Source organism: Colossoma macropomum, unplaced genomic scaffold (assembly GCF_904425465.1).
Source record: "Colossoma macropomum unplaced genomic scaffold, Colossoma_macropomum, whole genome shotgun sequence".
Classification (NCBI taxonomy): Eukaryota; Metazoa; Chordata; class Actinopteri; order Characiformes; family Serrasalmidae; genus Colossoma; species Colossoma macropomum.
The window spans coordinates 54,636,045-54,649,832 of record NW_023494792.1 but is presented as its reverse complement, the minus strand read 5'-3'; the positions used below and the strand labels follow the sequence as shown (position 1 = coordinate 54,649,832).

The 13,788-nt window shown below is 40.5% G+C and overlaps 1 protein-coding gene across 1 annotated transcript in view; it reads right to left on the bottom strand.

Annotated features, from left to right (window-relative positions):
- Positions 1 to 13,788, bottom strand: part of LOC118811223 (deleted in malignant brain tumors 1 protein-like) — a gene marked incomplete at its 5' end in the record, with an annotated part of 32,000 nt that overhangs the window by 16,528 nt on the left and 1,684 nt on the right. Inside the window, 16 exons of the mRNA XM_036575384.1 lie at positions 499 to 561; positions 662 to 724; positions 2,188 to 2,265; positions 2,384 to 2,437; positions 2,768 to 2,830; positions 3,320 to 3,382; positions 6,613 to 6,756; positions 7,505 to 7,690; positions 9,367 to 9,696; positions 9,835 to 10,158; positions 10,264 to 10,578; positions 10,710 to 11,002; positions 11,512 to 11,827; positions 12,357 to 12,485; positions 12,763 to 13,071; positions 13,209 to 13,505. Of these exons, the coding sequence (XP_036431277.1) occupies positions 499 to 561; positions 662 to 724; positions 2,188 to 2,265; positions 2,384 to 2,437; positions 2,768 to 2,830; positions 3,320 to 3,382; positions 6,613 to 6,756; positions 7,505 to 7,690; positions 9,367 to 9,696; positions 9,835 to 10,158; positions 10,264 to 10,578; positions 10,710 to 11,002; positions 11,512 to 11,827; positions 12,357 to 12,485; positions 12,763 to 13,071; positions 13,209 to 13,505 (3,027 nt within the window). The remainder of the gene's footprint in view (positions 1 to 498; positions 562 to 661; positions 725 to 2,187; positions 2,266 to 2,383; positions 2,438 to 2,767; positions 2,831 to 3,319; positions 3,383 to 6,612; positions 6,757 to 7,504; positions 7,691 to 9,366; positions 9,697 to 9,834; positions 10,159 to 10,263; positions 10,579 to 10,709; positions 11,003 to 11,511; positions 11,828 to 12,356; positions 12,486 to 12,762; positions 13,072 to 13,208; positions 13,506 to 13,788) is intronic.

Genomic DNA, 13,788 nt, shown 5'->3' with positions numbered 1-13,788 from the left:
CAGTGCCCTTAAATACAAGAAACAACCATCAAAAACAACCAACTCTGTTTTAGTTTTGAGCATCTGCACTGTCCCATCATTCTTAGAACACAGTTAGACAGATGTAGAGAGGACTGATTACTTCCAGTCCTGTCTAGAGAGCAGTGTGGCACTAATCAACTGTTTCTTGTCTCTACTAAAAGAAATGTAGCTGCACTTCTTTTATTAATGAATAAAGACTGCAGGTTTTATAAAAAAGGTTCTACAGCAAAATAAAGAGGACATTGTTTATTTATCATTGATAACAAAACTCATTTATCACTAGACTTCCTGTGCACTTGAATCAATTACTCTACCTTTCACACTGTTCATCTGGAATGTAGCAGCATAAACATCCTCTTCACCAACATGGGAAAATACATTTTAACAATAAGCAACAAACCAGACATTTTACTGTATTGAAGTTTGTTTAAATTATTTTTAACATTGAAATTATGTATTAATTAAGGTAAAACGTACCTGTCATAATGTTGGAGTTTGGTCCAGCGGTAACAGCATCATCATAGTTATCTGTCATGTCTTCTGTGAAAATGTAGAGATAAATGTCATTAAATCAGCATCAGTATCATCAGTGACTGTGTTCATGTTTGAGATTACAGTATTGTTACACTACAAGTCAAACCTGTTACAACAGCTGAGCTCTGATCATCAGTGATGACATCATCATAATTATCTGCTACGTTCTCTACAACAAAACAGAGATATTTAGATGATCAAAGCTACATTTTGAATGACTGTAGGTATTCATCAGCTGTTTGAAACATTATCTTTGTATATATCGACATTGAGCCTAGCAGTAGCTTTAGCACTAATAACTTTTAACTAGGGTTGGTCATAGTCCGATTTAGGAAGGGCTTGTGTGGTAATCTGGAGCAGTATGCTCCTGTTAGGGTCTCCCAAGGCAAATAGGTCTGGAGTGAAGATCCAGACTAACATGATTCAAAATCCCTTATGATCAAAGAAGGCAATTTATCATATACCCTGCCCAGGAGAGGGTTACTGAGACCTACCCCTTGAACCAGGCCTAGGGGTAGCGTTCCTTTACGAGTGCCAGGTGGCCGGGCAACACAGGTGACCCAGCCAGGCTCAGCCCAAACAGGCAACATAGGGGGACCATGTGGGCCCACCACCCGCAAGGTTTAGCATAGAGGACAGGTGCAGTGCCTTATAGGCAGTGGGAGATTGCAAGAAGGTCCTTGGTGGCATGGACCCCTGCGGTGGAAATTGGCTCTTGGCACGTGGGATGTTATCTCACTGGTGCGGAAGGCTGAGAGGTACTAACTAGATGTAGTTGTGCTCGCCTCCATTCACAGTGTCAGCTCTGGAACCAAACACCTTGATAGGGTAGGTACCTCTCCTACCTAGAAGCTGCATAGGGTGAAAGGCACCAGGCAGGTGTGAGGATATTCACAAACCCCTGGCTGGCTAGCGTGCAGATGAAGTTTGTCCCAGTGGGCGGAGCTGAGCCATAAGGCAAAGCTCTCTGTTTACCGGTCGGTCTACATCCCCACCCTCACTGATGGTCATGAGCTTTTGGTAATGACTGAAAGAGTGAGATTGTGGATATAAGCGGTGGAAATGAGCTTTCTTCACAGGGTAGTGGGCTACACTCTACATGATATGGTCAGCAGCACAGTCATCCACAAGGAGCTCAAAGTAGAGCCGCTACTCCTCCATGTTGTGAGAAGCCAGTTGAGGTGGTTTGGGCATCTGATTAGGATGCCTCCTGGTTGCCTCCAGTTTGAGGTTTACCAGTCAGGCCTGACTGGGACAAGACCCCAAGGTCATCTTAGGACCCGCTGGAGGGACTATATAGTTGGCCTAGGAGTGGCTTGGGGTCCCCCAGAATTAACTTGAGGAGGTTGCACGGGACAGGGTTGTCTGGGATTCTTTGCTTTTCCTACTGCTACGGCAGATCTAGCTAGATCAAGCGGTGTAGGAAGATGAATGAATGAATGACTGAATGATTTTAAATTGTACGTGAACTGAAGATTTATTTTAAACATGTATATGATTCAGATCTGTACTGTCACATTTTTTATTAATGATGCTTTTATAGCATTTATTATTTGGTTATATTGGTATGGTTTTTAATTTCTTTTTAATTTCTACTTTGTTCTAAACTAAAAGCCCAGGACAGAAACCCACCTATGAGACACTCAGAGATCTGTCTAGTGGTGATGACATCATCATAGTTATCTGCTATGTCGTCTTTTTCTGCTTCACCTAAATCAAATAAAAGCAGACTGACTTTACAAACAGTGCAGTCATATTTTCACATTGTTGGTTTAATATAAAGTTAAAATCATGGGATTTAATTAACAAAGGAACCCACTTATCAGACCTCTGGTGGTGACATCATCATAATATTCTGATTTCACTCCAGGCAGAGACTTTGCTGTAAAAAGAGCATAACTTGTCACTTTTAATTACATTTAAAAATAAAATACTCATTCAGAGGGGTTTTAATGTAATAATAACATTTCTAGAATTCGGTCTTCAGTGTGTGACTCCATTAAGATTATGCAAGAAATAATTTCTGACAAACATCTCATCTAGAGAGTCAGTATTAAGGAGAAGTTGAGAACAGTTAAAGAGAATCTAAAACAGTAAAGAGCAGCAAAATTTACAAAAAAAATCATATAAAGCAACCTGGATAGAGTTGAATTTTTAAATTTCTAATGGCGACTGTAATATTTGTCAGTGGAACAGTTTTAGGTCTTCTTACCTGAAAGAAGCTCCTCATCCACATCCTCATATCCTGAATGCTGTTCTTCAGATAGGATACTTCCTGTTAGAGGAGCGCAGAACTCTGGCATTTACCTCTTTTTAGCCAACATGTGTAGCACAGTGAAAGCACTACAAAATGTAGTAAAAATTCCATCTGATTTTGTGGGGATTTGTGCGCCTGTGTAATTTTACTGCCAATGCTTTTCAATCCGAAATTCATCACAGCCATTTAAAGCCCACGCCAGCTCTTAGGCTCAATTAATATATTTAGGGGCAATCAGACAATGTGGCCAAAAGTATAACTAACTGTATTTGTAATTTGAATGAGTGTCTGACCATTTTCTCCTCTTCTTCCTCTTTCTTCGTAAAGCATCACCAAGGTTGCTCACCAATTAAGATAAGGGCTATGTTCACATTGCAAGCTTTTACAGCCCCAGATTTTTGTTTGATCATTCTACATTTCTCTGTTAGTGTTACAGTAGCTGAAGAAACATGGATTCATAATGGATACTTTAACTTCTAAATTGTAGTCTGGTACACATGCTCTTACCTGAGAGGACCTCCTCATCTACATCCTCATATCCTGAATGCTGTGCTTCAGAGAGGAGACTTCCTGTTAGAGGAGAGCAGAACTCTGTCATGTTGCATGACACTAAGACCTCAGGGCAGGGGTGTTAAACTCAATGAGTAAAACAGCCATATTAGAAAATCTTTCAATGAAAATGTTTTTATTTCATTTTTAATTAATGTTGTGCTACAGCACCACTGGCCATCATTTATTCAAAATATGCTAAAACTTCAACAGTAAAATATAGGCACTTGTGGTAAACCTTGAAATATTTCATGAATATTTGAAATATTCAAAGCTTAAATGTCCCCAGGAGCTCAGTCTTTTAAACCTATCTATCTGCTTGAACTAGACACCTGGCATCTTTTCTTTGCTGCGAGTTCATTAAGACTTGGGCTCAATTTCTGAGCTGCTGAGCAAACATTAAATGTTTATGTTGATTAAAGTGCAGCTGAAATGCAGTTAGGGTGTTTGGTGATATGACTGGTGAGGAACTGTGTAGAATTGTGTAGAACTGAGGTGTAACCGCTGTCCCATATATTGTTATTGGGGTAGGAGAGTCGGAATGCACATAACATTGCAGTGCATGCTGGGGACTGTTGTGCAGCGCAATGTGAAACAGGCAAATATTAAGAGAAAATTACAATACATCTGCAGGCTGGAAAGAATTTTATTGCAGACAGGATCTGGCCTGTGGGCCTTGTGTTTGACAAATGGGCCTTGCTGAAAAAAATGGATGTATACAGGACAGCTGTACAGCATTTTATTTCAATTACCTTTTCAGCTACTCATAGGTTTTAGCAGAACAACAGTACTGCAGTTTTACTTCATTCTTTTTCAGTTTTATTAAATGTAATTGTGCACATTGCATATACTGAAGAATATCAGCCAGAGACCAGCCTCAGTGTTTTATACTGGGTGAGTGCCAAATCTTTATTTATACGCTGGTGGAAAAGAACATTTTTGTATTAAAAAAAAAAAAAAGGTAACTGAATGGTGTGTGTGATAACATTAGCTGAAACGTGTGTTGATATGTAGCTGACATGACCTGGAGTGGAGGCTAATATTAGCTAGCTATCGGTACCTATTGTATTAAGTCATTTTGTGGACATACATAGCTACGTAGCTGCTGTATTAGGTCATTGTGTGGATGGAAACAGCTAGCTAGCTCATGTAGCTGTTGTATTAGGTCATTTTGTGTACATACTTAGATAGCTAGCTAACAATGACTGCTGTATTTGGTCATTTGTTTTAATTAGCTAGCTAACAATTGTTTTAAAACTTATTTCTTTATTGTAGGTAGCTGTCAAAGCTAACTTATGCTACTTAATTGGAAGTTCTACTCAGGAAGTCAGGATGGCTCTAAGCTCAGGCTACGATGTCAACATGTCTGCTCATCCCTCAAAAATGTTTTTTACATTTGTATGCACTGTTCTGGAGAGGCACTGGCCAAATAATGAGTGGCTAACTCCCATTCACAGACACTGACAGGAAAAGACCAATAAGCTTTTCCTGCAGTCACCACAGGGGACAGCAGTGATAATGAGGTGGTCAAAAGGGCTGTACTAAGTGTATCTGAAGAGGCTCTGAAGCAGCTGATACTATGAAGCAGCTGATACACCCTGAACAATTTAAAAACAGTGTCCCACAGCAGTTAGAGGTTCACCTAAATGAGCATATGACAGTAACTGCTTTAAAAGCTACAGAATTAGCCGATGACTGTGTGCTGGTACATAGGTGGCCATGGCGAGACAAGCCTAAAAGCAGCATCAGGGAGCTTTTCTATAGATGGAAAAAAGTGATATATGATGTATGATGGAATAATCTTCATCCTTGATTAAGATTAACATTGTTATTAGGCGATCCAGATTACACAGCGAACTCTAAACCTTTAAAATGTTTATTTTACACATATGTCTGAAGTAAAACACAGAGATAAGTATGATAGTGATAGTATAATTTTAATGAGAAAGCTATGATTTGAGCTTAGTGGTCAGGAGCAGTCAATCTTAACTGAAAAAGCAGTTCACACCAAACCTAAGTCTTTTAGGCATTTTCTGCAAATGACTCTAAAATAATTCCCTTAGGGAAGGATTTTTACACTTGTTTATTTCTTAATTGAGTCCACAATGTAAATGTGGCTCCACAGCTAGGCATTTAGCCTAAAAAATGTGATACGACTATCTGTAAAGCCACTTGCAGTGAACATACATTAGTATTTAGTAACACATCATTGGAAAACTGAGTCTTTACAACATCAAAGGAAGCTTGCTGTATTACTTCCCTCACACACTGTAGTAGTAAGTCAGGGTTACAGCTCATAGTGTAATAAGCCCCTCTGACATCTGAACATTCTAGAGTGGGTGTGGCTAAAACTCAAAACTTATATGGATGGAATAGATGTATGTCTTTAACAATGGCAATGAGTATTTTAACCTTTGTTGTGTCAATGTTGGCAACAATATACTTTGTCTTTTACTATCAAATACAGTTAACCTAACATAATCTAATGTAACCTAAGAGGATACACTGAGAACATGGACAGTGCAGATGAGATTACATCAAAATGCTAGCTAGATATTAGCCTAACTTAATGACCCTTTGCAAAAATTCAGAAAAGACTTATTAGCATAGATTTGTGTTTTGAATGTAAGCAGTGTTTGAGAAGTAAATTCAAAATCTTATTAAAGTATTTGCGGCACCCTTAGACAGTCATCACTGCACCCACTTTGGGAGAGCTAGCCCTAGAGAGCACATTTTAGGAAAGACTTTAGAGATTTTATTCACTTGGATTTTTTCTCTCCATTGGAAGGGCTCTTAATTGTGTTTTCTCACTTGGAAGAGCATCTAAGAGAGCACTTCTTGAGTTTTTTCATTAGAAAGGCACCTGTAGGGAACGCCATTGTGAGGGCCACTGTATGGCACCACATTACATTTTCTCCACTGGAGGGGCATCCATTAGGAAACTCCCCACACTTTATCATACATGTAGGGACAACCTTTACAGCTCTGCATCACATTTTATCCACTGGAGGGTCCCTTCTCTATTGGATGAGCACCTAATTAGGCACTTCTTCATGTTTACTTACCTGTAAGAGTGCCCTATACAGGACTGCATCCCATTTTCTCTACTAGAAAGGACACCCATTAGTTAGCTAGCTCCTTAGCTAGGCCCACAGATAAAGAATGCACATTGTCATTGATCAAATGAATGCAATTAATCTTACATTATTATAAGTATAAATACACCACAATAAGTCTTGTGTAGAACTCACCCCTTTGAGTGGCTCTTGCAGTATTGAATCTGCAGTAAATCTCCTCATAGACTCTCTCAGTGCCCCTACTCAAGCCTTCATAGACTCCCTCAAGCCCTCTTCTAAGGCCTTCATAGACTATGTTCTCCATCCTCTTAGAAAGCCCTGTGAAGGAGACAACGAGAAACATGGAGCCAGTTCAGTAGAAGAGAAGACTGATGACAGACTGAAGGACTAATGATGTTGAGAGAATGGATTGTAGATGATCTCTGAATCTCTCTACCTCTCCTGAGCACTCTGTTCTGGTAAAACAGCACAACCAGAAGCACTAAGGCCAGAAGAGCACTGCTCCCAGAACCAGGAGAGACACTGGATAGATGGATGGAACAGCAGCAATTGGAAGAGCTTGTAGAAGAGTGTTTGTTGTCTTCACTGTCTGACCAACTAAAAATAAAAATACAGAACAGAAACTGTGCAGAGCTCTGAACAATCTATTCAGAAACATGTAGCAAAATCTGTCTTTATCTGTCTAAGAGACATAAAAAATACCTGTGATGTTGGAGGTGGTGGCTGTTATAAGTGGAGTAGTAGAAATGCCTGTAAATACAGAAACAGCAGTTCTGATTCTGATATGTAGAACACTTTAAGCACTGAATATGGCAAATTAGCATTAGATTATATTAACAAAAGTCCATTAATGCACCATTTACTGAAACCTTCCAGATTTTAACACTGTGATAAAATATTTTTAAATGGAGTCAGAAGTCCAGCAGGATCATCTGACCTGCACAGGTGACTCCAGCGTCCTGTCTGTGGGAGCAGTCAGTGTGGTTCTTCAGGGAATGAGGACAGTCCCACAGGTGAATCTCATTCCCTCTACACTTCACTCTGTTCAGCCAGATAGGCCCTTCACCAGCACCAAAGACAGCACTCCCATCAGCACTCAGCGCTGGTCCACAGCCCAGCTGCCTGCAGACAACCTGAGCATCCATGATGTCCCACAGACCATCACAGACGGACCCCCACTCAGCGTTACGATACACCTCCAGCCTCCCAGAGCAGATTCCATTTCCTCCCCTCAGCCTGAGAGGCAGGTGATCTACATCACACATGAGGAGATACAGCAATGCTGATCAACTGGGATAGTTACAGAACTAATAACAATACAGCTATTAAGTGTAATATAGGTTTTCACTTTTAGAACATTAACAGTAATAGTTCTATTAAGGTGCTACTTTTCTAACACTTGTGATTAACACATTACATAATAAAATATTGACCTTATTTATTTGCAAGAGTTCTTACTTGAGCACTGTCTGTGATGGGGAGATGAGGAGCATTTCAGATGGCTTCGTAATACACGTTCATTTTCACCTTCTATGAATACAGAAATATACCTCATTAAGTGCTGAACATATAAAGTTGTTTTTCTATATTTCTATATATTACATCATTTATTTTACATTTCTATATGTATATTTTATTTACCTATTTAAGCCAGTTTGTGTGATTTATTGTCAGCACAAAAATGTATACACACTCTACTTATATGAACATAACTGCCTACCTGAGCAGGTAATCCAAGCCACCTCGTTGTCTTTATCACAGTTGTTCTGTCTCCAGGGTGAAGATGGACATTGCCACAGAGTGGATTCATGTCTCCTACATTTCAGATCGTCTAGCCAGTTGGGAGTCGATTCCACTCTTGCTTTAGCCCAAGACTCACTGCCAGATCTTCCACAGTTCAGCTCTTGACAGATTAAACTCACTGTTTCTTCATCCATCCCATTTAAACACACATTACCCCAGGTTCCATTGTAGAGCACTTCCAGATTCCCCTCACAGCCCTCAGTGAGTCTGATCTCTTTAAACTCTGGTGGGAAAATAACTTATACTAAACTTTGCTTTTGAATGAGCATGTTTTAGGAAGTTCATACAATTAAAAATTAAATATTTAACATCCCCTCAAAAAGATAATGAAACTCCTCTGCTTGTACAGACATTAACTTCCTTAAAGGCATGGTTCCATGCAAATTTGAATCTAGACAGTTTCACCCCAAAGATAGTTAATCAGCCTAGATATATCTGATGTCTACAGCTGGCTTTACACTGTGTGATTACAGTGGTCTTATACGTCTACTTCATTTCACACTGCATGAGATGCTGCAAATAATATCTTAGCTAATCTCCATGTCAGACTGTGTGAATTCAGTTATGCTGCACATCAGATTATACCTTAAAGATTTTCAGGTGATTTACAATGCAAGAAAATGACAACATTCTGCATGTGCTTTCTATTTTGACAAAACATAGAACCACACAAGGGGAAAAAAAAAACCTTCAGTATAATTTTGTCCACTATTAAGTGTGTCTGCTATTTTTGTCTGCAACAGTATCATCATGAGGATTATAGTACAGTGCCTTAAGTTTGCTTCCTAAGCTTTGCACTGGAGTTATTAGACTAATGTAGTCAGGCCCATGCACAGACAATTTGAGAGTCAACAGAAACAAAAATTCAAACTGAACATGAATGAATTTTTATTTATTCTTTTGTTCAATTAAAAAAAAACTTGCTTTAGTGCATTTGCAACTTCACTGCTGACATTATGTGTAGTTATTTTTAAAAATAAACACGTTTATGGTATAACAAAGTGTCGTTCTTTTGTAAAGAGATTCTTAGTGCAAACATGTCTAGGCTGACTGACTACATTCTATTAAGAGGAAAACTGTGTTAATTTGATTTTTTAGTGAACCATTCCTTTAAAATCATCATACCTGAGCACACGACTCCTACATCCTCCTCGTGTCCACATTCATCCTCTTCACACTGCTGAAATCTGCAGTTCCACAGGGACGTCTCATTCCCCTTACACTCCACCACATTCAGCCATATGGGTCCAGTTCCTGGTCCAAACTGGGCTGGTACCAGAGCACTGAGAGCCACTCCACACTGCAGCTGTCTGCACACCACCTGTGCATCCTCAATATCCCACAAGTCATCACATACTGTCCCCCATGAGCCACTGTGGAAAACCTCCAGCCTTCCTGCACAGTCTCCCCCAGAACCAACCAGCCTGATGGAGCTGTGAGCTGAATTAAACTTACCTACACACACACACACACACACACACACACATTACAGCTGTGGCTCATTCCTTGGTCCTCTACATAAAGAAGAGAGTTCATCATTTGACTGTGAAATGAACCTAGCCAGTTTTGATATTTAGCTGCTGTCATTTTTACCAGAGCAGGTGATTGAGAGTTGTTCTCTGGAGCTGCAGTTGACTGTTTCTGCACTGCTGCAGTTCCCCAGATGAGCTTCACTCCCAGAACAACTGAAACCCGTCACACACATGTGTCTGTGTTCAGGATTGGATGGAGAGGAGCTGGAAAAGCTGAACACAGATCCACAGCCCAGCTGTCTGCAGACCACAAAGGCCTCAGACTCACTCCAGGAGTCCAGCAGAACTCTCCTCCAGTCCTGCCTGAAGTACACCTCCACCTCCCCCTCACACTCCATCCCTCCAGACAACCGCACTCGCCCTTCATGAAATGCCAGAGAGGAACCTGAAGAGGAAAAAATATCACTTAACATAAAACTTTCCTTGACTAAGGGTGCCTTACACATTAATAGGCATTTCTGAGATGGACTACACAATTCTAAGTGCTCACCACTGCAGATGACTCCAGCATCCTGTTTATGAGAGCATGCAGTTCGACCCCATGATGAAACGGGACATTTTGACAGGTGTGTTTCGTTCCCCTGACAATCAAACACATCAGCCCAGATCTGGCCAATCCCCTCCCCAAACCAGTCTGACCCCAACACAGTCACAGCACTCCCACACTTCAGCTGACCACAGAGGACACTTGCAGCTCTCATATCCCAGCTTACATCACACACTGTGCCCCACTCACTGAGGTACTGGAGCTCCACTCGACCAGAACAGGAGTCAGAGCCGTTTGCCAGTTGAGCCTGAGTGTGACCTGAATGAACATCACATTACAGGAATTAACATGAATAAGAGCAGTTTAGTGCCATATTGTAACAAGCAGGGGGAAGGCTTACTAATTTGAATCTCATTTGAGTAGAACTCAATTAAAAATGAATGCTTTACCAGCACACACCAGGCCCACATCGTTGTCATGAGTGCAGTTATGTGAAGGTGATGTCGGACAGAAGTAAATCTGAGATTCGTTGCCTCTACACTGAAACTCCTCTGACCACACCTGTCCCTCCCCTCTGCCAAAAGCAGCTGCTTCCAGCACCTCCACAGGAAGTCCACAGCCCAGCTCTCGACACACAACCTCTGCATCCTGCTGGTCAAAGTCAGCATCACACACTGTGGACCAGGTCTTCACATTAAGCACCTCCACTCTCCCAGAACACAGATGGATACCATCAGTAAGTCTGGACTTTCTGTGACCTGTGGAATTGGAAGGACATTAACACTGTGCACAGTACAAGAAAAAGTAGCAGCTAGTAGCTGATAGAGGATATTTGACTAAAACATTTAGATGGAATCAGTGATATAGTTGTCCTGATGGTCTAACTAGTAGAAACTGACTGATTGATGTATAAAAGCAGTTTTCCTGATGATATTTTGTTCATATGAAGCAAGAGGCTTACAAAATACAAGCACACACACTCAGAATAGGTAGCTGGGGTCTTTTCTACATACTGTCAGTTTTCCTGCCTGATTTTCACTCAAAATAACTGGCCAGAAGCTGCAGTCAAAAACAAATGAGCTCTGTGTGTTGAAGGGAGTGTTGGGCAGTGTCCTGCTATTGGTCTGGAGAATAGTCAAGAAACTAGTCAAGAATTTTTAACTGATTATTTTGAAACATGCTACTTTGTTATTCACAACTAATATTTTCATTTCTTTCACATTTTCTATGATTACTCTTATGACTGATTGCAGCTCACCTGAGCAGATGACTCCAGCATCTTCACCATGATTACAGTTATGTTTACCCCATCCCCGTGATTTACAGTTCTTCAGTGTAGACTCTGATCCCCTACAGTCCACTTCATTCATCCAGATTTGTCCTGATCCTGGTCCAAAGTGAGCTTTACTCAGTGCATCTACAGCCTCTCCACAGCGCAGCTCTCTACACACCACTGCAGCATCTCTCATATCCCACTCATCATCACACACTGTTCCCCACTGTCCTCTATGAAGAACCTCCACTCTCCCAGCACAGCGACTGCCACCATCCACCAACCTCACACTGTCTGTATAACAACAAGACAGAGAGATTTCACAGTCAAAAGTAAATTAAGAGCTTTATTGCTGGGAGAAATGTTTGGGAAGCAGGAATCACAATAATACTTAATTAGAAAATAGTATTATTTGCACCAATGATAATTCAGAAATCAGAACAAACTGCTTAGTTTCACTTCTTAATCTTTACAGGTTGAAAATAATTATGATGCACATCAAGAAAATACATTGTATACTTAATATACAGTGTAAACATTTTAAAAGCTTTAATTAAAGTAAATATTAAAGTAAGTCAGAAAACATTGTGTTACAGTAAATCAGTCACAAAGATGTAATCTTATTGCAGGCTGCAAATATAGTACTTACCAGCGCACACCAGTCCCACATCACTGTCATGAGTACAGTTGTGTTTGAGTGAAGATGATGTTGGACAGAAGTGAATCTGAGATTCGTTGCCTCTACAGTGAAGCTCCTCTGACCAAACCTGACCCTCCCCTCTGCCAAAAGCAGCTGCTCCCAGCACCTCTACAGGAGGCCCACAGCCCAGCTCTCGACACACAACCTCTGTATCCTGCTGGTCAAAGTCAGCATCACACACTGTGGACCAGGTCTCTCCATGAAGCACCTCCACTCTCCCAGAGCAGCGAGAACCACCAAGTAGCTTGACTTCTGATATGATGTTGTTGAAACATAATGATTTTATGAAAATGACAGTTCAGCTTTTTTCCAGATACAAAAATATTAATTTTATAACTTGGCCATGAGAGCATGCATGTCTCTGAAGAGAAAAGTACAAATAATCAAGTTTGAAAGACAAAAAAGGCAAAATTATTAATTATTAATGAACTTGTAATAATTATTTTAACAAAATTAAAAGCTGTGAAAAGAAATGTGAATGGTAAATTTGTATCTCCTTTAATCGAATACTGAAATTTAGAAAACATACCTGAACAAATGACCCCAGCATCATTAGAATGAACACAATCATTTCTACTCCATCCTGGTGATTTACAGTTTTTCACTGTGGCCTCTGATCCACTACAGTCCACATCATTCATCCAGATTGGTCCTGATCCTGGTCCAAAGTGAGCATCACTCAGTGCATCTACAGCGTCTCCACAGTGCAGCTCTCTACACACCACTGCAGCATCACTCATATCCCAGTTATCATCACACACTGTTCCCCACTGACCTCTATGAAGAACCTCCACTCTCCCAGCACAGCGACTGCTACCATCCACCAACCTCACACTGCCTGTACAACAGAAGGCAGAACAGAGAGAAATATTTCTACACAGAGATACACAGAATCAGAGAGAAACAATACCTTAAACTGCATGTGTGTCAAGAGAATCTAAGACTAATCAGTGAAGATACACCTCTTACCGGCACACACCAGTCCCACATCACTGTCATGAGTGCAGTTGTGTTTGAGTGAAGATGATGCTGGACAGAAGGAAATCACAGATTCATTGCCTCGACAGTGAAGCTCCTCTGACCACACCTGACCCTCCCCTCTGCCAAAAGCAGCTGCTTCCAGCACCTCCACAGGAAGCCCACAGCCCAGCTCTCGACACACAACCTCTGCATCCTGCTGGTCAAAGTTACTATCACACACTGTGGACCAGGTCTCTCCATGAAGCACCTCCACTCTCCCAGAGCAGTGAGAACCACCAACCAGCCTGACTCCTAATATTAAAGAAATTAGGCCATTTTTGATAAGTGAAATAATGATGCTTAGATAAAATTATTTTGTTAAAAAGTACAAAAGCTTTGATTATTTTTCAAAACATATATGTTTGTAAAGACAAAAAAGATGCATTACAAATTGTATTGTGATGTTTTAAGAAATACCAGTGGGCAAATTCAACAAGAAAAGTTAATCTCATTAAATAGATTATTGAAATTCAGATAAGCCTACCTAAACAGATGACTCCAGCATCTTTAGAATGACCACAGCTATGTTTTCCCC